At 42.5% G+C, this 26366-nt stretch overlaps 1 protein-coding gene across 2 annotated transcripts in view; it reads right to left on the reverse strand.

The window, feature by feature from the left end:
- CAMKK1 (calcium/calmodulin dependent protein kinase kinase 1) overlaps positions 1-26366 on the reverse strand; it is a 95337-nt gene that overhangs the window by 11753 nt on the left and 57218 nt on the right. For both annotated transcript variants that reach the window (XM_087717256.1, XM_087717255.1), the window contains exons 9-14: positions 22912-23111; positions 21661-21714; positions 20560-20633; positions 4989-5076; positions 1899-2027; positions 485-588 (exon numbers count right to left, since the gene is read on the reverse strand). In XM_087717256.1, coding sequence (XP_087573382.1) covers positions 485-588; positions 1899-2027; positions 4989-5076; positions 20560-20633; positions 21661-21714; positions 22912-23111 — 649 coding nt within the window. The remainder of the gene's footprint in view (positions 1-484; positions 589-1898; positions 2028-4988; positions 5077-20559; positions 20634-21660; positions 21715-22911; positions 23112-26366) is intronic.

A 26366-nucleotide genomic window follows, 5' to 3' on the forward strand; every position in this document is an offset into this window, starting at 1 on the left:
CTGAAAGGTGTTCAACAAAATTAATTAAAAGTTGGTAGGGCAAATGGACAGGATTTGTTCTGAATGGCAGCAAACTCTAATACTGGTTTTATTTCCTTTTCTTTCCATTTCTAAAGAATGTTATATTAATCTATGGCTTTCCTAGAAGTATGAGTCATTATTTTAAAGAGGAGATTACTATTTTCCACTATATTAATATGCAGTTCCGATAGAAGAGAATATTTGTAGCTCGGGGTTCAACTATGGGGTCTTGGTGCTCTCTGAGCTTGGTTGTTTTCTTGCAGACGTTTCATTACCAAACTAGGTAACACCATCAGTGCTAGTTATTCAATTTCCGATCACTTGGTTTCAGCACCAAATTTAGCTTCGGTTCTTCTTCCATGTCTAATTTGCAAGTGCTAATAAATTGTGCTATGAACACACAAGAGGTTGACATGTCTGACTTGAAAATGCAGGTATTAAGAATGGGTATAAAATCACATACAGTAGCAAGTCCCCCGGAGCCGACATAGATCGTTCCTCTCGCCTCGTTTGGGTCTCATATGGGTTGGCAAATGACCGTTTCCTCAACATGGCCTTCACTAAAATCTGGAGGGTATGGAGAAAGAGAAGAATCAGAAGTGATGCAGCTGAAAAAATGGTGCCACTCTCAAGTCATTTTAGCCTAGACTTTTACTACTGCAAATTACTTCAAACTGGATGAAACTGCTTCAAATGACTCAAAATGAAAGTTGTAACTGCTCCTTTGATTTCACGTTAAAAACAAGGCTTGGATTAAACCTAGTCTATACAAAAACAATGGCTATCAGGGAGAACCAGCTACATGACAGGTAGCCCTCGACTTAACAATAGTTCATTTAGAGACTGTACAAAATTGCAAAGGCAACACTGAAAAAAGTGACTTATGACCATTTTTCAAGTTACAACCTTTGCAGGATTCCCCATGATCATGGGATCAAAATTCAGATGCTGGGCAACGGTTTCATACTTATGACCTTTGCAGCATCCTTGGGTCATGTGATCCCTTTTTTGCGACCTTCTGACAAGCAACGGGGAAGCCAGATTCACTTAACAACCAGGTTACTAACTTACCAACTGCAGTGATTCGCTTAACCTGTGGTGGAGAGAAATTTCCTAAAATGGGGCAAAATTCACAACAAATATTTCACTTAACCACAGAAATTTTGAGCTCAATTGTGGTCGTAAGTCGAGGGCTACCTATTGTCAGTCCTGCAGCCATCTTTTCTTTTGGATCTTTGGCCTGCCACACTTTCTGTTATTCTACTATGCATTTTCTCTTGTGGGAAAATGGGAGGGGGGGGGATTGTAGGGAACTAGATGCTATGTAGCCATAACAACATTCTTTCTAGGAAGCCAAGGTCATCCTTTGTCTTTGTACCTCTGCACCTGAGCAGAACTGGATGGGTGGAACTGTCAGCATGGCAGTGGGAGATTGGACCATGGGATGGACTTGTGGGTGTGGGGGGGCAGGATCTTGAACTTTCAACTGGGTGGGGAAAACTGGGAAGCTTTCAGATTCGGGTTTTCCCAGATGTGCCAACTTGGCTCTCTTAATAGATTGGAACTTTGAGCAATACTTTGCTTTGGATTCTGATTTACTTTTGGAGGCTATCTGGAACCGTGACACCTATATAAAGGCAAACAAGGCAACTTTCTAGATCACAACATTTCAGGGTTGTTTCATTCAGCTGAAGCGTGATTTGTCTGCTCTCTGTCTGAAGATATTTGGGGAGAGAGTGTCACTGCTTTGGAATGTCACTGCTATCTACCACTGCCTTGATACATAGCTTGGTCTTTTGTGGTTTACACGAAAGCCTCTGCACAACGGATATGGGAAGGGTATTGATTTCCAATGGCTACTTCGGATTAATACTTACCACAGCAGGTAAACTAGGAATTGTTTTGACTGAGTTCTTCACTTCCTCTTCAGTCACTTCTACTATGGTGCAATGGTCCTCCTCTAAAGGAAGAGGGTGCTTGCCGTACATTGTGACCCATGAATGTTCCTGCATAGAAACATAACCAGAGCACATGATGCCTTATCAGCTCTCCTTTGGACGACTCTTTCCTTGTGCAGAATTAATGAAAGGAGCCAACTTGTAACTGGAAACAACGGCTGCAGTTAAAAAGAATATAAAACCTTCCAGGCAAGCTTATCCATCCAAGGCAACATGTTACAAATAAAACCCAAAAAAAGCAGACCAAGATGTCAGCCACAGTTGTCTGTGAAGTTTCAGGAAATCTGATGTCATCCAAACCCTGAAGCCCAAGACTTCCCAACAGAAACTGGCTATGAAAGCCTACATCAAAACAAAACAAAACTTCATGAAGAGTTCTGGAATTGTTACACTTTTTTTAAAATACTTTTTTTAATGCATACTTTTGCACCAGCCTTGGAAAGAACCAGCCAGGGACGCATCTCTTGAAAACTTCCATTTATTGCTCTGGGATCTCAGCCCATTCTTTGAAAAAGCTGCTTTTAAACAAACCAGAATGATGACCTCCAAGAGGGGCACATCTGAAGCTACAAAAGGCAGGCTTGTCAAAAAGCATACAATAAATTCATGGATGAGCTTGGTTATATTAGTCCCTTTAACTGGATGAGGGGTGAAATGCTCTGACATCTGCTACCGGTTCGCTTTGCTACCGGTTTGCTTCGGGCGAACAAAGCATACACGTCAAACTGGTAGTAAAAAAATGCTACTGGTTTGCTCGAACCGGTAGTTCCAATGATAAGCTGTGCAACAATCAGCTGTGCCTCTGATTGTCGCACAGCTGATCATCGGAACTACTGGTTCGCCCAAACCGGTAGCATTTTTTCACTACCGGTTCGGGCGAACTCGTAGCATTTTTACTACTGGTGTGGCCAAACCGGCCCAAACTGGTAGCATTTCACCCCTGAACTGGATGTTTGTTAGAAAGGACAGAGTGGAAAAAGAAATAAGAGAGAACAATTCTTAGATTTAAAACCCCCCCCCCCCCCCCAAAGGAGCTATGCAATTCCCTGTTAATATAAGGTGGTAATTGTCATTCACACTTGGAATACTGGATTCAGTTTTGGTCATCACGATGTAGAAAAGATGTGGAGACTCTAGAAAGAGTGCAGGGAAGAGCAACAAAGATGATTAGGGGACTGGAGACTAAAACACATGAAGAACGGTTGCAGGAACTGGGTAAGTCTAGTTTAAGAGAAAGAAGGACTAGGGGAGACATGATAGCAGTCTTCCAATATCTCAGGGGTTGCCACAAAGAAGAGGGAGTCAAACTATTCTCCAAGGCACCTGAGGGTAGAACAAGAAGCAATGGGTGGAAACTAATCAAGGAGAGAAGCAACTTAGAACTGAGGAGAAATTTCCTGACAGTTAGAACAATTAATCAGTGGAACAGAAGTTGCCTCCAGAAGTTGTGAATGCCCCAACACTGGAAGTCTTTAAGAAGATGTTGGATAGCCATTTGTCTGAAATGGTATAGGGTTTCCTGACTAGGCAGGGGGTTGGACTAGAAGACCTCCAAGGTCCCTTCCAACTCTTCTATAATATTGCATTGTATTCTTCTTGTTCTAGCAAATGGCTTAGATAGCAAAGCTTTCAGGTTTTAAGACATTATTAGTCTCTAAGAGGCCAAATTATGAAGAGAATTATCAAGCAGAATCCAGATCCTTCTTTTTTTTTATTTGATGGGATGATTATTCCAGGTTAGCAGTTCAGTAACAATTACTTTTAGCAAGTTTGCCTGAATGTCTAAAGGCTGCATTTCCATGCCACAAATGATCTTTTGTTAAAGCTCAATCCATTTTGAAAGCTGATCTTAAGCATGGTTTAGTTTCTAGAAATGAATTGTGCTGATCTGCATGCAGGTAGCCCTCATCTTATAACCATTCATTTAGCGACTGTTCGAAATTACAGCAGCACTGAAAAAATTGACTTACGGCAGTTTCTTCAAACTTACGACCATTGCAGCATCCCCATGGTCATATGATCAAAATCCAGATGATAACTGGTTCAAATTTATGATGGTTGCAGTGTTCCAGGGTTATGTGATTACCTTTTGCAACCTTCTGACGAGCAAAGTCAATGGGGAAGCCAAGTTCACTTTACAACTGTAGAAATTCATTTAACAACTGCGGCAAGAAAGATGATAAAATGAGGCAAAGCTCATTTAACTGTCTTGCTTAGCCACAGAAATTTTAGACTCAATTGTGGTCATAAGTTGAGGATTACCTGTATTTGGATGCTATATGCCATGGCTTTTTGTAGAGCACATACACATATAGATGTCAAACCTGAAGCTGACCTGACCGAGGGCATTTTTTTGGCTTCAGTGTTGCCACACTGGAGCTGAGAGATCGGAGGAGGGAATAGAGATAGTTCGGGTTTGTGGCCGAAACAAAATACTTTCTCCTGGGAACCAAGGACATTCCCACAGGCGGTTGGAGAGAGGTGGAGTGAAGTTACCAGGCAACCGGACAACACCTTGATTGGACCATGTGACTGGTTGTTGGGGTGGGAGAAAACTTTTACTTTTAATTAGGTGAAATCCACGAGAACATTCAGAGTTGGTTTTCACCAAGCATGTGCCAATATGATATATCCAATAAAACTATTTTTTCAGGAATCTACCTGCCTTGGAGTTCTGTTTGCTATGGGTGTATTACTTGGAAACCCTGACAGTAGAATTACTACTAAACAGTTAAGTTTCAAAGTTTAACATGCTGTTCTCTAATATTCTCTAGATATGCTGGACTACAATTCCTAAAATTCTCAGTGGTTGGAAATTCGTGGAGTTATTCTAACCTAGGAAATCTTAGTCTAGCACATCTTGAAGACACCGGGTTGGGGAAAGCTTAGCAGCACATAACTTATAAATACACTAAATAAGACCTAACCTATCTATTCAATTACTGTGGTATGCGAAAGCTCAGAGGAAGCAACATTTTCAACAATCCACTAAAGCTCATAATTGCTTACTTTAATTTCAGGAACCGTTATCCTCAATTCAGGGTTCTTTTCCAGCATCTTCATAATCAGATCCTTCAGTTCTTCACTGGTCTTGATCCTTGTGGTAGCAAATATAAAATATTTGGTTAGGACAATGTTTCTTAACCTTGGCATCTTTAAAATATGTGGACTTCAATGCACAGGTATAAACTATAGCTTACCAAACCTTACTCCTTGTTTCAAGCACCACTATTTAAATTTCAAAATAGATAAAATTGTGCATGTAAACCAAGGTGGGGGGGGGTGTTGGTTGGTTGGTTCTGGCAGCCGCTACTGCCGGTTTGCTCGTGGTTGCGTGGCGTGCACGCTTGATGTGCGCTGCCATGCACGCGCAGTACAAAAAATAATAATAATGAAATGGTCCAAACCAGTAGGAACCTACCTCTGATGTAAACCTTTCCCCTCCCTACATCTAGCCATTTCAACCAGAGTGAAACTGAGTGGAGAATCAATCAGCTTGTTTTCCAACAGGTGCAGGATTCCAATACAGTTAGTCCTCACCTTAAAACCGCATGAGCCCAAAATTTCTGTTGCTAAGAATGACATTGTTAAGTGAAATTTGCCCCACTTTACAGCCTTTCTGGCCACAGCTATTAAGTGAACCATTGCAGTTCTTAAGTTAGCATCAGAGTTGTTAAGTGACTCTGGCTTTCCCATTGACTTGCCGGTCAGAAGGTCACACAAGGTGATCAGATGACCACGGGACAGTGCAACCCATTATGCCAGTTAACAAGCATCTGAATTTTGTTCAGGTGGCCATGTATTTCAGTGGTAGGATTCAGCCAGTTCGCACCTATTCGGGAGAACCGGTTGTTAACTTTCTAAGCAGGTTGGAGAACCGGTTGTTGGAAGAAATCTCCTTTTGGTTTTTTCCACTTTACAGGGCTAATCCTGTAAGGAAGGCAGGAAGGAAACATTCTGGTGTTGTTTCTAACCTAATCTTTATTGCCCTGCTTACAGAAACTGCCTCTCCGGTTAACCCTTATTACATTATAACAGCGAAGGTAAAGCACCCATCGATTGAGTGACATTGAGTTGGCCATGCCCACCCAGTCACATGACCACCAAGCCCCGCCTACCCAGCTGGTCATTAGGGCAGAGAACCAGTTGGTAAATTATTTGAATCCCACCACTGATGTATGTGTGAAAAATGGCCGTAAGTCACTTGCTTCGGTTCTGCTATAACTTTGAATGGTCACTAACTGAACTATTATAAGTTGAGGACTACCTGTATGGGAGTATTCTTCCCTAAAAAAAGACAAAAATGGCTAGAGGGTATCCCCTCAAGAGCTGCAGTGGTTAGAATGCAGGTTAGAGTGCAGTACTGCAGGCTACTTCAGCTACCTGCCAGCTGCCTGCAATTGGCAATTCAAATCTCACCAGGTTCAAGGTTGACTCATCTTTCCATCCCTCCCAGGTGGGTAAAATGAGGACTCAAATTGTTGGGGGCAACAGGCTGACTCTGTAAACTGCTTAGAGAGGGCTGTAAAGCACTGGGAAGCGGTGTATAAGTCTAAGTGCTAGTGCTTACTTAGGAAAGGACTCTCCCAAACCTGCTTTCAGCTACAACCCCCATCCCACCCCCACCCCAAAAGCAGCTAGGAATTATGAAAGTTGTAATTCAACATTTCTGGTCAGTAACACTAGGCTGCAGAAGACTGCTTCAATTAACCAATAATACAATGTAGAAATCCAGGAACTGAGCCAGCCAGACGACAGTAGCTAAGCAGAGATGTAGCAGCTGGTCAAGGATCTCCCAATAGCTCCATCTCTGCCAGTAAAGGCCAAACGGATGTCAGGAATGGAATCTTCTCCCACATTTTGCAGATTCACTAGACAGAATCTGTTACTATTTAGGGTTTTCTCTTCCCCCCCCCATGGAAACTAGGACTCTCGTGTCTTTTCCCCTCCCAAAATTAGGCTCAGAAATTTTGCCAGACTCATTAGGTCCCTAGTAACTGCTTTGTGATGTTGTTGTTCTTTTATGAGTTTATCATAAGCACTTTGAAAGCTGCTGTTACAGCCAAAAAAACACCCAAACCCCGGCCCACAAATTTAAGCATAAATATGCACAAGTTCCTCTAGTGTCCTGTTGTTTATCAGAGATAACTGGGCAGAGGGAAGGAAGGGGGTGGTGATGGAAGAATGGAGACTATCATTCTATTTGGGGGGCGATATGCCTATGAACCAGGAATCCAAAGCTACTGAATTCTGCTGCTGATAGTTTCTATTTGAGCTGGCTTGAGCGCAGACATCCATCATGGCTTGCACTGAGCTAAGTAAGCTTTTTGACTTTGGGGGGTTGAAGTTGTTGATCTGTAAGGTTGGAGCCCCTAGAAACAGGGTGAAGATAGAACTTACTGGGTTCAATTGGACTTCTAATGTCAAGTATTTGATATTAGCAGTGCCAAACGGAAGTTTTATTTTGGTTCCTTTGTTCAAAAATATCCCCCAATGGTGATTTTTGTAATTCAGTTAGGGTTATCGTGTGCTACCAGAACCATCAGATTGCTTACATATAGGTGGCGCAGTGGTTAGAGTGCAGTACTGCAGGCGACTTCAGCTGACTGCTAGCTGCAGTTCAGCAGTTCAAATCTCATTGACTCAAGGTTGACTCAGCCTTCCATCCTTCCAAGGTGGGTAAAATGGGGACCAGTGACATGCGGTAAGGTTTATGGTTGGTGAGGCAAAAAGAAAGAAAGCGGCTTTTGGCCGCCCCGCCACTATGTCGCTTTCTAGAAAGAAAGAAAGTGCCAGCCCGCCAGCAGAGACGGGTAAAAGACCTGCCTCTGCTGGCGGGCTGCCCCGACACAAAGAAAGAAAGCTGGCGGGCTGCCCCTTTCTTCTCTAACAAACTGCTTTCTAGAAAGAAAGAAAGTGCCAGCCTCTCCTACCCCCTTCCCTGTGAGTGAAGAAACACACACACACACACACACACACAAATTACTTACAATTACTTACAAATTACATTAATTTTGAATTCCTCCCCCTCCCTCCGACCCACATACCTTTTCCAGCTGTTTCACAATCACAGAGGATTTCAACCCTGCTCTTGCCTGCCATCATGAAAATGTAAAAATATAAAAGGAAAAAGGCAAGAGCTGCTGAGGTCAGGCTGGGTTAGCTGCTGCCAGACTCTGCTTAACTGTTTAAAAAAGCCTCTAAAAAAAAAAACGCCCTCGACAGGAGGAGGCAAGAGAACCACGTGCCTCATCTACATAAGGAATTTTTTGGCTTTTAACCCTTGCTTAACTCTGCTCGAGTGATCATAAAATCAGACTAAATGGGGCACGTGGTTCTCTCACCTCCTCCTGCAGAGGGCACTTTTTTAGAGGCTTTTTTAAACAGTTAAGCACTAAGCAGAGTCATCCACTGTGACTCTGGCAGCAACTACCTCAGCCTTTTTCCTTTTACATTTTCATGATGACAGTGGTGAGGCTCTGCCTCACCTGTCTCCCCTGACTGCACGTTACTGATGGGGACCCAGATTGTTGGGGGCAAGAGGCTGACTCTGTAAAGCACTCAGAGAGGGCTGTAAAAGACCTATGAAGCACTATGTAAGTCTAAGTGCTATTGCTAAGTGTTATTGCTATAGTGATAGAACTGGGTGGCTATATTTGCACAAAACCAGAGTTAGTTTAGTCCAGTGGTTATGGCACCAGGTTACAAAGCAGGATACCATGAGTTCAAGTTCTGCTTTAGCCATGAGAGCCATCTGGGTGATTTTGGACTACTCAGTCATTCTCTTTTAGCCCAACCTACTTCACAAGATTATTGCTGTGGGGAAAATACAGTAGGAGGAAGGTTTTTTTGGGGGGGGATATATTGAAAATTGAGTTATTTGTAAAAATAATAAAGATGGGACATACAGTATAATAAATTAATAAACACTTAACCCAATCCATTAAGGACCTAATAGCTGCACCCACATAGCATGCTAAGCTTTGTTGGTTTTAATTCGGTTTGGTTGGCTATTTATTGACTCATTAATTTGTGTGTTAATTAGTATGTTATGAGAATGTGGAAAACCCAGTTTTTGGGGGGCTAGCCTAGGACTTTATCTCTGTTCCACTCACTAGGTAGGAAGAATATGCTTCCACCAATTATCTTGGCCAGTCTATAAGACATTAGTGATCTGGGAGAATTAATTTGAACTCTGCCTCATGACAGGATAATCACCCACACCCCTTGATCCAATTAATCCACAAAGTCCAATTGTTGGTTCATCTACTGCCAGATCATTAAAATGTTTCTTCAAGGTCTCCTCTGATCTTCTCTAGGCAAACCACATTCTCTGCTGCTGGGCTAAAGCATACAGAGAGATTTCTGTGTTAAGACAGGCTGATCTATGCAGTTGCATAGAATGTAGATGATATAAAAGAGCAGAAATGCTTAGCTTTACAACATATATTGTTATATTTTGCAGTAGAAAGTGATATGCTTTGTCACCATGGCAAAACATTTTCGACTTCCAAACAGCACCAAATCTGAGGTGAAAACAACTGTGGCTTCTAATTTAAGGCTATCTTTCCCCCATAATTTTTCTCTTTCTAACTGACTTAATTGGCTTCATTTAAATACCGAATCCATCTCCTTCGTCTTCCTAGCACACTAATGAGTAGAAAAGCCTTTTAAGTAGGAAAGACTAGATCACAGGGTGGTAGGCATGTCCCACAGCAAGAGTTCGTGCTCCAGGAGATACGGTCAAGGTTCTTCAGCTCATTAAATGTTAATCCCTTGCTATGGAGGCAGATAAGAAGTGGAGCTCACAAGCTGACTAATAAACCCAAATGTATGATAGTGGGGAGTAGGTAGGCAAAATGCCACAAATCTGGCAAGTAGCAAACTTGATGCTGGAGAAACCTACATATTATTTCCCCCCTACATATGAGAACTCCTTAATTGTCCATGTTTAGGTTCTTTTATTTATGGAACTCTACCTACGCACAGTATGGACATATTAGTTCTCTGGAGAAGTCTACAATGCTGAGAAAGGTGGATGGAGAGAGAAAAAGAGTAACAAATGGGTGGATTCAGTCACCTATGCATCAATAGATACACGATGTCAGATTGGGGAGAGGTCCTGGAAAAGTTCGAGTTCATTAATTGCTAAGGAACAATGTGGACGTGATGGTATATAATCATAATCAGTCATCCACAGTGGTAGCAGGCAAGCTTCAACCTTACAGAAGTACCATCTTAAAATTAAAAACAACAGGAATGGAAACTTCCAAATAGTTGATAAAACTTAAGTATGCTCCCTGGCTAGCAAATGTAGCAAAAGATTGAGAGGAATAAAATGGAGTCTCTTGGAGGAGGACATGGCTGGCCAGTTGACACAATGAAAATAGACTTTTACATAGGTTCATCATTGTGCTGTAAATGCTGTATTAAAATTATATTAAAGAGACTCTAGGCAAAGTGTCAGCTTCTGCCTTGCTGTTGCTTCAGCTGCCATGAAACGGGGAGGGGGGGCTGGTATTTGGGAGGGGTTAATTAATGTGCTGGAGGAGTCTTCTAGGATGTTCGAGATGCTCGGATGGCGCATGCGTGAGACCTTCCCGCGTAGAATAACGGCCTCGACATTCCATCTTCGTGATGCCTTTTGAAGTTATCTCACACCTGACACTTGAAGGACTTATGATTGGCCTGGAGCTATGATCCTAAGGGGTGGGGAATGGGCTATTCTATATATCAATTGCTTTCGCGCCTAATTAAGTAGACTTTGCTTCGCAACTGCTTGCTTACCATTTATAATTAGTAAAAGTACTTTGGATTTCCTTCCCATGGAGTCTCTTAGTCTTTCTTTCCTAATTATGTAATGGAGTGATGCTGACACAAAGCCTATATGAAATAATATAGATATTATGATAGCAGTGTCCCATCTCTCAGAGGTTACCACCAAGAAGAGAGAGCCAAGCTATTCTCCAAAGCACCTGAGGCCAGGACAAGAAGCAATGGGTGGAAACTAATCAAGGATAGAAGCAACCTAGAACTATGGAGAAATTTCCTGACAGAACAATTAATCAGTGGAACAACTTGCCTCCAGAAGTTGTGGGTGCTCCAACACTGGAGGCTTTAAAGAAGAGATTGGTTTCCTGCCTGAGTGGGGCGGGTTGGACTAGAAGACCTCCAAGGTCCCTTCCAACTCTGTTGTTCTGTTAAACATTTGTGTCATAACAGCTGACCATGCTATTAGGTTAGGAGGTTAGGCTAGCCCTGCTGTTGAAAGCTCTTTTTATGACTGGTAGGTGTCATTTATTCACGGATTATTGTTTTATTGCTGGATTTTAATCTTTGTATGTCACCCAGATTCACTGTTGCAAGATGGGTGGTCATATAAATTATTTAAGTACAAATAAATCATATGGCAGGTGTCTCTGCCATAAAAGTTAAACTAAATATTTAACTGCATTAATAAAATGGTCAACATCTGGAGCTCTAGCTGGCCTAGTTAAAAGCATTTTGTGAATGTAACAATTCAGATTCTTCACTTTTTCCTTATTGTCAGCCCGGCCTAAACTTCTAAACAGAAATGATCCTTGGCCCTGTTTGTTGAGAAAGATATAGTTTTATTAGAATTCAAGTGTATTGTAGTATTGCAGAACTGAGAATTGCACGCCAAAATCCCCAAATTCTATTCCCCCCTCTTAACTGTTCCCTCATTGCCCATCCCACTACAACCAATCAAGTAATTATTTTCCATATCTCTGAGGTCTTAAAAATTCTCTACTTCCAAATACATACATTCCCCATTTATTTATTTAATTTATATTGATGCCCATATCTTTAAAGCTCTGGGCAGTGAACACACTTAAAACATCAGAATAACAATAAATATCAGTATTGAAATATGTATTTTTTTAAAAAAGAAAGCAAGTCTTATGGGGCTGCAACTAATAGTATACGTAATTATTCCTATTTTTAAGTATGGTCATACAGACAAAAAATTTAATTCAGACAAATGATAGGGGAGCCAAGGTTTTACACTGCATTTGGGGGAGGGGGGGGACAGGGGCTATGGCAAATACAGAAAGCATCTCTCTCACTCTGAATTGTCTTCTTGGTGATGCTATGAGATGATGAACTTATTAACAGGGGTGTCAAACTCGATTTCATTGAGGGCTGCATCAGGGTTGTATTTGACTTTGAGGGGCCCGGGTGGGTGTGGCCAGCTCAACGTCGCTTGTGTTGGGGATCCTGTGGTGGCCCAAGTGCTCTGCCGGTGAAAAGGCTCCTGAGCTCCATTTTCGGCTGCGACGGCCTCCTGTCAGCGAAAACGGAGCTCGAAAGGGCCACACGCTGCCTTCCCAAGCTCCATTTTTGTTGGCAGAGGCACTGCGGGCCAGTCCTTTGCCGTTTCCAAGGTGGCCCTGTGGGCAAGATCTAAACCCCCTGCGGGCCGGATCCAGCCCCCGGGTCTTGAGTTTAACACCCCTATATTAGAATGAAGACAATGCTTGTTGCCCCACATTCAGAGGTGGTATCCAGCCAGTTCTGACAGGTTCTGGAGAACCAATGGTGGAAATTTTGAGTAGTTCGGAGAACCAGCAAATAGGTTGGCCCCGCCCTGCTGCCTCCCTTCTTTTGTTGCCCTGAACAGGAGAACAGAGCTAGAAAGCAAGTTAGTGGGGTGGGGAGGGGAATGGGGATTTTGCAGTGTCCTTCCCCTGCCACGCCCAAAGGCACGCCCACAAAGCCACACCACCCCCACAAAGCCACGCCCACAAACCCGGTAGTAAAACATTTTTGAATCCCACCACTGCCCACATTGGATTTTGCAAGAAAGCAGAGAGAGAAGGTGTTCTAGAAATCTAATTATTCCTTTTGGAAGGATTGTCGCACTTTCCCCACGTTTCTGGGTGGATGCCCTGAAACTTGCCAAACCTCCCCCTGCTTCATAATATGCATGAATCTAACGATGGCTTTCCAGCCTACTGTATTATAATGATCTCCCACACAGGCGGTTAAGAGTGCTAATAGGGGTTGTGGGGGAGGATGCCAGAGCACCCTTAGCTTTAAATGGTTTATAGTGTCAGTTACTAAGCTCAAAGTATACAGAGATTCTTTTTTTTTCTTTTTTTTTTAGCATTTATGGCTTTTCATGGGAACATTCTTTCACTCAGTATACTCCTCAGCCACCCACCCTCCTTTTCTCCCATCCTCCTTAAAATGGTATGATATCATTTTTACATTTCAATTAGAAATAAAGGATTTAATTAATGGAAGTAGGTCAGAAATTCTTTACTCCTGTGGTGCAGTGCCAAATGGAAAGAGTCGTAGCTTCTGGCATCTCATCCAAAACACAAATTTGTGGAGTGGAAACTTCCTGAAAAAAGCTTTTGGAAGTACGCAGTGCACCATACATGATAACGTGCGCAAGTAAATTTAGGGTTTACAATTAGGTGCAGAATTTCAATTGCTATGCAATATGGCCCTCTCAATTCCTGGCAAATAGACGGGGAAGAAATGGAGGTAGTGACAGATTTTATTTTCCTGGGCTCCAAGATCACTGCAGCCAAGAAATTAAAAGAAGCTTGCTCCTGTGGAGGAAAGCTATGGCAAATCAAGACAGCATACGAAAAAGCAGAGACATCACCCTGCCAACAAAAGTGCGTATAGTCATGGCTATGGCTTTCCCAGTTGCAATGCATGGCTGTGAAAGTTGGACCATAAGAAAGGCTTGAGTGACAAAGAATGGAGGCCTTTGAATTATGTTGCTGGAGAAGATTCCTGTGAGTCCTTTGGACTGCAAGGCAATCAAACTGGTCAGTCCTAAAGAAGATCAACCCTCACTGCTCTTTAGAAAGCCAGATCCTGAGGATGAAACTCAAATACTTTGGTCACCCAATGAGAAGGATGGACTCCCTGGAGAAGAGCCTAATGCTGGGAAAGATTGAGGGCAAAAGAAGAAGGGGATGACAGAGGATGAGGTGGCTGGATGGAGTCACTGAAGCAGTCGGTGTGAGCTTAAAGGGACTCCAGAGGATGGTTATGACTGGACCTGATTATAGAACCATTTTTATTGGGGTCACTAAGCAATGCACATGGTTGTTAAGGGAATCCAGCTTCCCAATCGACTTTGCTCTTTGGAAGATGGCTGGGAAGGTTGCAAATCATGTGTACAGTGCAAACCAGTTGCTAGGAGCCTGCATTGCAATCATATGACTGTTGGGATGGTGCGACAGTTGTAACTTTGAGGAGGGGCCATGTTTTTTTTTTTAATTTTGACTTATTGTTAAACAAATGGACATACGTCAAGGACTACCTGAATGATGTAAGTTTATTCATAGATAATGAAAATGCAACTGGCATTCAACAAGTATAGATAATGTTGTATTCAACAATGTTCTCCCAACTGTTCTGAAAGGACTCCCCACTCCTGGACAATAGATTTGGGTAAAGGGGGTAGAATTACTGGGGGTGAGAGAGGAACATCAACTAAAATTGTATATCTTGTCATTGCACTAATGAATGTCTTTGTTGCATCAAAGAGCTTTCTATCAGCAAAGACAGCACGCAGGGTAACACTCACTGCTTTCTTTGATCATTAAAAAGGTTATACATGTTCATGGCTGTAACCTGAGTGCATGTCAGCACAATGCATGAATCTCCTAGTTGGTGGGAAGCTGGCGTGCTTTGCTTGCAAGGTAGTCTTTAATGAAAGATTCTAGAAAAGCATAAACTTGCTTGGATTTAAAATGCCTTTGGTTGTACTTTGTGGCATATTGGCTGAAATGTGCTAACCAGAGCTGTCTCTACCATTAGTAAACGATGCTGTACGTGCTAGAGGTGCAACTAAGATTGATGAACAAGTCTTTTTCAAACTTGACAATTTGAAGATGCCTAGACTTCAACTTCCCCAGTCAGCAATCCACAGGTCTTGAAGTTGCCAGGCTTGACAAACTGTCAGGCGTGAAAGATAAGTGCCATAAGTTAAATTATTTAACCGGTTAACAGAATTGGAAGGGGCCTTATAGGTCATCTAGTCCAACCCTTGCTCAAGCAGGAAACCCTACACCATTTCTGACAAATGGCAGTCCAATCTCTTCTTGAAAGTCTCAAGTGATGAAGCCCCCACAACTTCCGAAGGCAACTTCTGTTCCATGGGTTGATTATTCTCACTGTTTGGTTTGGTTTGGTTTATTAGATTTATATGCCGCCCTTCTCCCAAGGACTCAGGGCGGTGTACAACATTAAAAGAAACACATAATACAAAAGTTAAAAAAAAATTAAATAGAATATCCCAAACAAACCCAATTAGAATTAACAATAACATTTTTTTAAAAAATTCGAATTAAAATTAACAATGATCAATAATTTATTTTGTTTTGTTCAGGCCAGGCTGGCTTGCTGGAAAAGCCAACTTTTTAGGGCACGTCGGAAGGACCGGAGGTCGGGGAATATACCAAGCTCCGGGGCAGCTCATTCCAGAGGGAAGGCGCTCCCACAGAGAAGGCTCTCCCCCTGGGGGTCACTAGCCGACACTGTCTGGCTGACAACATCCTGTCAGAAAGTTCCTCCTTATTTCTAGGTTGAATTTCTCCTTGGCAGTTTCCATCTATTATTCTTCGTCTGGCCTTCAGGGGCTTTGGAAAACAGTTGACCTACTTCCTCTCTGTGGCGGCACCTCAAATATTGGAAGACTGCTATCATTCCCTCCTGGTCCTTCTCTTCACTAGACTAGCCCAGTTCCTGTAACAGTTCTTCAAATGTTTTAGTCTCTAGTCCCCTAATCATCCTGGTTGCTCTTCTCTGCACTTTTCCTAGAGTCTCAACATCTTTTTTATAGTGTGGTGACCAAAACTGGATGCAGCATTCTAGGTGTCATCTTACTAGGATTTTATAGAGTGGTATTAGTATTAAATTCCAATGAAACTGATGTACTGCTCCTGATTATACACAGGAATCTAATGGTCAGCAGTATTTTGGCGCTAGATTAGAGTTATTATAATTAAAGGGGGTTGAACTTAGACTATTCGTGTGAATGTAGAGATTGCAGGCGGATTCCTCTTTTAGTCTCTGCTACTCCTTCTCCTACAAAAACACTGATCTAGCCCATACATTTGTTTATTGTATAAATGACTGTTACATGGAAGCTTTGACTGAACAATTCCAGAACGGATTGTGGAGATTTTTTTTTTTTTTTTTTTTTTGATTTTATGATTTTATTGAGATTTGTAGGCCGCCCTTTTCCCTGAGGGGACTCAGGGCGGCTCACATAAAATCGGGGAAGGGGAAATACAGACAATAACAAAGACACATATAATAAAAACAGTAACCAACATGCATTCATCATTCGGGGGGGGGGGGCAACTATCTTCATCCCCAGGCCTGACGGGCTAGCCAGTTCTTCAAGGCTGTGCGGAAGGCCTGGACGGTGGTGAGGGTACGAATCTCCACGGGGAGTTCGTTCCAAAGGGTCGGGGCGAGATTAATTCAATGTATCTCATTTGGTAACCACCAGAGCATATGGAAACTTGCTACTAGGAATACAAGGGGAGTAAATGATGAAGGATTGAATCAACAAATAAAAGAAAGAATGGAGTTCTGAATGAATGTGGTTTGATTTTGTTGAATATAGCTAATGAATTGATGCAAATGATGAAGCAGATTTAATTATTAATGAAAGGGTTAAAGCAGTGTTTCCCAAACTTGGCAAACTTGGCAACTTGAAGATGTCTGGACTTCAACTCCCAGAATTCCCCAGCCAGCATTCCCTGGGAGTTTGGGAAACACTGGGTTCAAGGTACATAAATGTACATCCGAAAGTTGGGAGAAAGTGTGCAACATTTTTGGAAAAAATCCATTTCAAATTAATTGTTTAAGTACAAATATATGCACATATACACATAGCAAATGGATAAACATAAATATAAAACCATGACTGAGGGCAATGAAAGGTTGTGGAATATTAATCAGGAATAAGACATGCTATTATCGAGCAATTTCAAGAATTGATACTTAGGGGAAAATGGACATAAAAAAGAAGTAAAATAAGCTAGAGTGAAAGTAGTGTAATTGCAGGAAGAGGAAGTAAAACTCTTGCATAACAATAGTAAAAGATACAGTCATCTTCTAACAGAATGAATTCAAAAGTGAATGAAAAAAAAGAGAATATGGAACCTGCATTGAACAGTAGAAAGAATAACGTAATTGAGTATAATAGAACTGTGTGGAATAATGTGTCAGGCCTGCAACCATCTTTTCTTTTCCATCTTTGGCATGCCACATTTTCTATTATTCTACTATGCATTTTCTATTGTGGGAAAATGGGAGGGGGGATTGTAAGAGTGAGATGCGATGTAGCCATAACAATTTTTTTTCTAGAAAGCCAAAGTCATCCTTTGTCTTTGCACCTCTGTATCTGACCAGAACTGGATGGATGGAACTGCCAGCATGGCAGTGGAAGATTGGACCATGTGATGGACTTGTGGGTGTGGGTTCAAGATCTTGAACTTTCAGCTGGGTGGGGGAAACCGGGAAGCTTTCAGATTCGGGTTTTCCCAGATGTGCCAACATGGCTCTCTTAATAAATTGGAACTTTGAGCAATATTTTGACTTGGACTCTAATTTACTTTTAGATGCTATTTGGAACCCTGACATAATGACAAATAGGAAAAATAACATTTGGTGGAACTATGACAACAAAAGTCCTGCAGTTAGTGATGAAAAAATGCCTACAGGACTATTGCAAAATGAGGACGAGAGAAATAAACTTTATAATGTCTACACAGGAATAATGGCAACTTCAAAGAATGTAATCAAAGAGCAGGATAAAGTTAAATTAAATTAAATTAATTAAAATGCACCACAATTTTGGAATAAGATTCAGGAAGTTGAGAAAGCGAGTGAAGAGGCCTAAACAAGGTCTCTTCATCAGAATGAGTGGAATTAAAAATAAAAGTGATGAAATAATTTTGTGTGAAATTGAAGTGACAGAATGCTGAAAGAGTGTTTTACTGAATGGTATGGGAATGACAGTGATACATCAAAGGACAGAATTGGAGCAAGGACTGTATTATCCATATTAGCACTCAAGAAAAAAGTGATGAAATGTAAGTCATAATGCTGTGAAAAATGTTGAAAAGTGTTAAGCTTTCAGATGTAGATGTTGTCACTGGAGAAAATATTAACATGGTTTGCTTATACAGCTAGTCCTCAATTTACAAGCATTCTTTTAGTAGCTGTTCGAAGCACACTGGAGTGACTTACGAGCAGTTTTCACACTTACGACCATAGCGACATCCCCATGGTCATTTGATCAAAATTTTGGTGTTCGGCAGCTGGCATGTATTTTTTGACAATTGGCACATCCTGGGATCATATTTAACCTTTCCTGGTGGCAAATCAAAGTCAATGGGAGAAACCAGGTTTAGAATAACAGAGTTGGAAGAGACCTTGGGGGTCTTCTAGTCCAATCCCTTGCTCAGGCAGGAAACCCTACACCACTTCAGACAAATGGATATGTAACATCTTCTTAAAAACTTCCAGTGTTGGAGAACCTCTGGAGGCAAGCTGTTCCACTGATTAATTGTTCTAACTGTCAAGAAATGTCTCCTTGATTCTAGGTTGCTTCTCTCCTTGATTAGTTTCCACCCATTGCTTCTTGTTCTGCCCTCAGGTGCTTTGGAGAATAGCTTGACTCCCTCTTCTTTGTGGCAACCCCTGAGATATTGGAACTTGCTTAATGACCGCATGATTCACTTAACAGCTGCAGTGATTTGCTTAACAACTGTGGCAAAAAAAGGTTTCAAAGCAGGGCAAAACTCACTTAATAACTGCCTTACTTAGCAATGGAAATTTTGGGATCAATTCTGGTCGTAAATTTAGGACTACCTCCAACACTGGACATTTTAAAGATGAGATTAGACTACCATTTGTCTGAAATGGTACAGGGTTTCCTGGCTAAGGAGGGGGTTGGACTAGAACACCTCCAAGGTCCCTTCCAATTCTGTTATTCTATTCTATTCTATTCTATTCTATTCTATTCTATTCTATTCTATTCTATTCTATTCTATTCTATTCTATTCTATTCTATTCTATTCTATTCTATATTGGTTACAGTGCTGAAAATTAATGCATCTAAGACCAAGGTAGTTGTGTTTGACTGGGAAAATTGAATTAATGAATTCAAGTTATACATAAATATGCTTAGTAAATCAAGTAGCTCAGAGGTGGTATTCTACCGGTTTGCACCGATTCGGGCGAACCGATAGTGGCGGTGGTGTGAGGCTCCGCCTACGCGCCCACATGGCATCAAGGACCTTCTGCGCATGCACAGGTTTTGTGCATGCCCAGACGTGCAGGAAGCACGCACTTCAGCTACCAAACTGGTAGTGAAGAAAATAGAATGCCATTACTGAAGTAGATACATTTCTGTACCTGGGCAGAGGGCTTATTAAAAATGGAAAATGGATGGAGAAATGTTAAGACACGCAATGCATGTAGAAATGTACTGTTCGTTTATTCATTCACTCATCCATAAAAGTGAAAAAAGGCTTTGCAGAATAACTGCCTTTCCCTATTCCATTATATGGATGTCAGAGTTTTATCTATCATAAAGAAAGTGGAACACAATTCCACTTGGAGTATTTAAAAGTGGAGCAACATGAAAATAGGCAAGGTCAAGAGAGAATGGGCAGTAAATGAATGTCAATAAATACAAAGGTGACTGACCTGTAGCAAAGGTTGAGAGAATAATTGAGACGATTTGGTGTGTGAGAGAAATAATCTCAAAATCTGAAAACCAATATATAACAGAAGGGACAAAAGGAAAGGAGAAATGCAATGTTGACTGAAAATGATTTCGTCCTTAAAAAGAGAGAGTTTTATGAGGCATCCTTTCCCGGCTGTCATTGAACAATAGAGAATAACCAGGAAAATACTTCTTAAATACCAGTATAACAAATTATACAGCATACAGTGTCCATTACAATGTGGGAAATGAGGCACCCATAATTTATGAAGTGAGACAAGAAAACAAAGGAAAGAAGGTTGCCCAGCGGTAATTAGAGTAAATCTCTGTTAATGGAGCTACTAACTGAAGACTACTAGGGCGATGTCCTCTATCTGATAGGATTGCAACTCTCCAGATCTTCAGCAGTCTACCTGTGGGATACCCCCTCAGCTCATGTTCCATGGGCTCAATGCCTGCTTTCATTCACTGCCGCTCCAGATCAGGGGTGGGTTCTGGCAGGCACTTACTGTCGGTTCGCTCATGTGCGCGCATGCACCGTACAATTAAAATTGTTCTGTGCATGCGGAGAACTGAAAAACAAGATAGTGGTGCCTATGGCGCCGCCCGGGGAACCGGTTTGGGGGCGTGGCAGGCCTGGGTTGCTGCTGGTTCCAGCGACCCAGGCCACCAAACTATTACCGGTTTGGTCAAACCGGTCCGAACTGGTAGGAACCCACCAAAAAGACAGGTATACGTTTATTGGCATGATTACCCCCCGTTTGGAATGGGTGAGACTAGATGTTCAAATGTCTCCTGTTGAGGAATCCTGACTGCAGTAGTCAACTCCACAAGTCTACTTACTCTTCTGGAAATTCCACGGGCTTGTTTTTGATCTTGTTGTGAAGTGCCAGGATGAATTCATCGATGAAGGGACACTGAAAAACAAACCACTTTTCCATTCTTTTTAGCCCATAGAAAACCCTACACTGACAGGAACACTTAAGGCTTAGGCCCTAAGCATCTTTTTTTTAGGAACGATTGTTGTGGTATTTGAACTCATATATCAATATTCTTATGGACTCATAGTCATATTAATGTGCGTGGTTAGTTATATTATTTTTGTTTTTCACTTATACTGTAATGGAAGCTACTTGCATTTCATTTAAAATAGCTAATGACCTGTGAATTATATTTTGTATGTGTATGTCAGTGGTGAGTTTCAATTTATTTTACTACCAGTTTTCTCGTGCGCGTTTGCATGCACACGCAATGTTTCTGCGCATGCGCAGAAGCTACTGGGTGGGTGGAGCTTCACGCTGCCGCCACTCCTGTTTCACCTGATTCGGCAGTGAACACTACTGGTTTGCCCGATTTTGCGGGGCGAACCGGCAGAAACCCACCTCTGGGTTGTGTGTGTGTGTGTGTGTGTGTGTGTGTGTGTGTGTGTTCTTAACCAAGTCATTAGCTGTTTCAATTATATTTATGATTCATATTTATACATTACTGAACAATCCATGCCTCACTGAGTCATTGTTTCAGAGGTATTTCCTCTGAACAGAGAAGCAGAATGACCAAGGGTAAGCAAAAAGCGGGGGGGGGGGGAATAACTTCCGATTACCTGCCATCTTCCACACTGAATCTGGCAAGAACTCTGGACCATCGGAAATTTCCCTTCCCTTCTCTCTCCTCCTATGCTACAATTTTTTTCCTGCTATATTGTAGAAAATAATCTGCATTACAATATAATGTAAAACAAAACTTTAATGCATATGATTATCTATCTTATGGGAGTGCTTAACCCTTATAAAAAAGCTAGTTTAACAAGGTGCTTCCATCCAACATATTGATACAACTTTTAGTACGCCTTATTGGGTGAAAAGGGAAGTATAGAGACCTAGAACAGATTATTTAACTCTAACAACCCCCCTACAAAAAAATTGCCCCCGTTTACAGACTCCTTACCTTTCCATATACAAAACAAAAGAGAGTGATACCCATTGCCCAGACATCTAGAGCCTGAAAGGAAAAAAAAAACCATTTAATTAATGTATAAATTTTTATCTTTTTTTTCATTTTTTACTTCTCAATGTATTTCATGGTCTGGTACTGTATGCTGGTTTGAGAATTTTCCCTCTCTTGAGTATGTTTTTTCTAAAAGTTACTGTTTGCTTGCTTGCTTGTACTTCTGCTAACCCTGGAGTTTCCCTGAGAGGTGGTGGTAATTCCTTCTTACATGTGGACAACGCCTTTTTTGGCTGGATAAGTATTGGTCCTCATAAGCTGAACATCAGAAGTAAAGGCAGGGGTGGGTTGCTGGGGGTTCACATGGGTTCGGGCAACCCTCTAGCTAGGATTCCATCCAGTTCGGCAAACCCCCAAATGACATCCCTGGCTGGCCACGCCCACGCCTCCCTGGAGTCTCCATGTGGCCCATTCTTCATGCCAGGTAAGTGTAGGGCCCACACAGAGGCTTGGGGAGGAGGGAAAACAGGCCTACTGGAGGTTTCGGAAGTCCAGAAATGGGCCTGTTTCCGGCCTCTGGAGGGCCTCTGGAGCCTGGGGTAAGCAGTTTTTGCCCTCCCAGAGGCTCGAGGAAAGTCTCTGGAGCCTGAGGAGGGCAAAAAACATCCCCCCACCCCAGCCGTGGTGTAGGAGGCTGACTAGGCCACACCCACCATGGCCACACCCACCCAACAATGGGGCAGAGAACCTGTTGCTGCAATCTTTGAATCCCACCCCTGAGTAAAGGTCATGATTTGCAGGACTGATACTGAACATACCATAGAAGATGGATATGTTTATACAGCTTCTGAAACGCTCACTACTTTCCCATAAAAATCAAGATAAATGAGGTCTTATATAAATAATAATGTAGGGCAGGGGTGGCCAACCTTGGTAACTTTAAGACCTGTGGACTTCAATTCCCAGAATTCCCCAGCCAGGCATGCTGTCGGGGGAAAAATTCTCAGAGTTGAAGTCCACAAGTCTTAAAGTTGCCAAGGTTGGACCCTTCTGATGTAGGGCGAACAGTAGAGTGAAGAATATATTGTTATTGGGTTAGGAATATTTATTTCTCATGATTTTAATGTTTTTAAGTTGTCCAGCGTCACCTTGAAATGAGATCTCCAACAAATAAATGTAATTAATAACAATCACACAACCCTCCAATTGAAACTGCACGCTAAAGCAATATAGAAAAACCAAGGATTCTACCTTTCCACTGAAGCTCTTTCCAGAATCTGAAATAGTTTCGGGGGCCATGAAGGCTGGGGTCCCAGCAGTGCTGGAGAGCTGGGCATCACTGCCTTCAAACTGATTGCTCACTCCAAAATCAGCAATTTTGACATGTCCATCATCCCCCAAGAGCAAGTTTGATGGTTTGATGTCTCGGTGAATGATCTTCTGATAATGCACTGGAAAGGCAAAAGAGAAAACATAATGTCCAATGGTGGCTGAAGGAGTAACTATTTCCATTCCAATGGTGTCCAATGGTGGCTAACGGACTAACTACTTCCATTCGATACGATCTTATAAGAATTCCAAAAAGGATGGTTGCTGTCTAAACTCTTCTTTGTTGATTGTTTGTCTCTCTTGATCTTGGATTTCTAAACTTTCTAGCAACAAAGATAGCGCTATAGCCGGGATGGTGAACCTATGGCACGCATGCCACAGGTGGCACATGGAGCCATTTGTCAGGGCACGCGAGGCCAGCTGACTTCAGCCTTTTTTTGAGGCCATTTTTCACCCTCCCCAGGCTCCAGAGGCTTTATAGGAGCCTGGGGAGGGCAAAAACAGCCCCCCCCCCACTCCAGAGACTTCAGGAGCTTCCCTGAAGCCTCCGGAGTGCAAAAAATCGGCCCTATAGGCAAACTGGAAGTTCGGGAACGGACCTCCAGTTTTAGCCCTCCAGAGCCTTCAGGGGCCTTCCAGAGGCTTCCCTGAAGGCTCTGGAGGGCAAAAAACTATCCGACGAGGAAACTGGAAGTCATTTCCTGTTTGCCCGTAGGGCCAGTATTTTGCACTTTGGAGGCTTCAGGGAAGGCTCCTCTAAAGCCTCTGGAGCCTGTGGAGGGTGAAAAAAGCCTGCAAAAAATGGGGGGGGGGAATGATGGTCATGCCCACATACGTGCTGGAGTTGCACATTACATTATGGATGTGGGAAACCCATGCACGACCCCCCTGCGCTCCCCATGCTTTTGGCACACGAGCCAAAAAGGTTCACCATCACTGCCCCATAGGCTCTATGAAAAGTCAAAGCTGTTCTAGGACAGTACACCGTATTTTTCGGAATATAAGATGCAATGAATATAAGATGCACCAAGGTTTTGAAGAGGCAAATTTTTTAAAAAAGTTTTTGCACTCTGCAGACGTCCCAAAAATGGGCCCGTTTTTTTTTAAATTTAAAAAGGGCATGCATGGCCTTTAGGAGGCTTATAGAGTGCTCCTGGGGGCTGGGGGGGGGGAATTGAGGAAAAATGGCCCATTTTGCAAGGCTCCTAAAGGCTATGCACAGCCATTTTGGTGTAGGGGGCAGGGTTTTGGGAGGCAAAAAAATGCTGTATTCAGTGTATAAGATGCACCTAGATTTTCAGTCTTTTTGAGTGAAAAAGTCTTATACTCCGAAAAAATACGGTACATATTAAATCAGCTCAGGTACCACAAGCTTAGTGGTAGCAAATATATTTTTTACACCTCCAGATTTTTCCATTACTAAGATCCCCTCAATTCAAGGGCAACTTCCAGTAAATACCGTGTTTCCCTGAAAATATGACATGTCCTGAAAGTAAGGTCATACCACATTTTTCAAGAGGACAAAAATATAACCCCTCCCTGAAAATAACCCTCCTGGCCAACCCCCCCTTCTGGCCAGGCAGAGCGCCGCTCACCAACCTAGCAGTATCCCGAAGGTGCCAAGCTGCAGGAACCGGGGTGGGCAAAGGCACTCGCTTTGCTTGGCACCTTCGGGATACCGCTAGGTTGGTGAGTGGGGTTGTGCCCAGCTGGAGAGGGGGTTTGCTGGGCAGCTGTTCTGCTCCCTGATCGCGCGCCTCCCAGCCTCATGATGCCCCAGCCCAGCTCTTCCTGCAGTGCCAGAGCACCTCCGCTGCCACCGCCCACCCCTGCCATCACCACCCCAGCATGCTTTTTTCTGCAGAAGTAGGCTGCCGAGTCTTCCGGCAGTAGCCACTCTGGGCATACAGTCTATGGTTGTATGCTCTGCCGGCAGCGGGCTCACAATTTCTCTCTCTTTCCTCTGCCTTCGTTTCCCTCCCCACATTCTCTCATTTGTTTGAAGTCTCACAAATACTCATTTCTAGCAACTTTTACCAATGTAGAGGAGGGTGGCAGGTTGGAGGGGTGGGGTGGAGAAGCAAGACGCGTGTCCTAGAGCTACTGGAGACAGACAGCCCCACTATGTTCATTGCCCTTTGGTCCAGGTAAGCCCCTTGTAAAAAAAACCCTCATGAGTTCAACTTGCAAGGTTTTTTTTTACAAGGGGCTTCACTGGACGAAAGGGTGAGGAATGCAGCAAGGCTGGACAGTTAAGAGGCGTGCCTCGCTTCTCCCCCCTCCACCTGCCACCTCTCAGTAAAGGGATGGCGGGGAAGGGAACCAGGCAGGCTGCCTTTACCACTGGGGCAAGGTGGGCGGTGTTGGGCCGCGAGGTGCGCCTCTTACCTTTCCAGGTCCATTGTGGTCCTTGCCATTGTGTCCAGGGAAGCCTCTGGTTAAAAAAAAACCCGCTTCTCTGTGAGTTCAAGAAATTTGATAGAACTCACGAGAAGGATTTTTTTTACCAGTGGCTTCCCTGGACACAATGGCGAGGACTGCGATGGACCTGGAAAAGTAAGAGGCACCTTGCTTCTCGCCTGCCCCCCCAAATAATAAGCCCTCCCCCTATAATAAGACCAAGGTCATATTCCGTGGGTCAAAAAAATAAGACCCTGTCTTATTTTTGGGGAAACACAGTACATTATTATTCATGATGTTTTCTTGGCAAAATGCAAACTTTTTTTAAACAGTAATTTCTCAATTTATGGAATGAAATGGAATGGAATGGAATAGAACGGAACAGAACAGAACAGAACAGAACTGAACTCTTTATTGGCCAAGTGTGATTGGACACACAAGGAATTTGTCTTTGGTGCATATGCTCTCAGTATACATAAGGAGAATAAAAATACATTCACCAAGAATAAAAAGATACAACATTTAGTCATAGTCAAGGTTACTAATAAGCTATCAAATCATACTAGGAAACAATAAACAATATAAATTGAAAGATATAAGCAACATGGTTATAGTAATAAGTGGGGAGAGATAGATACTAGGAAGGAAGAGAAGAATAATAGTAATACCTTCTTGGTAAATTATTGACATTGTTGTGGGAATTAGTTGTTAAGCAGAGTGATGGCATTCAGAAAAAACTGTCCTTGTGTCTATTTATCCTATAGTTCTGATATTTCCTGAGGGTTTCACAACCTATTTAGCTTTAAAAAAATAAACTAAGGTTAGTTGGGGACTGCCATCTAGTCTTCAATGGGGAAGAGCAAGATAGTCTGTTTTTCAATTACAGTTTTATAGAAGGGGCTTCCAATAATTAAATTACTATTAGATTCAGTATCAGATGTTATGGGTTGCAAAATCCACCACTTGGTTCCTGGGCA

Source organism: Thamnophis sirtalis, unplaced genomic scaffold, assembly GCF_051295495.1.
Source record: "Thamnophis sirtalis isolate CommonGarterSnake01/CBP01778 unplaced genomic scaffold, rThaSir2_p1.2 scaffold_6, whole genome shotgun sequence".
Taxonomy (NCBI): Eukaryota; Metazoa; Chordata; class Lepidosauria; order Squamata; family Natricidae; genus Thamnophis; species Thamnophis sirtalis.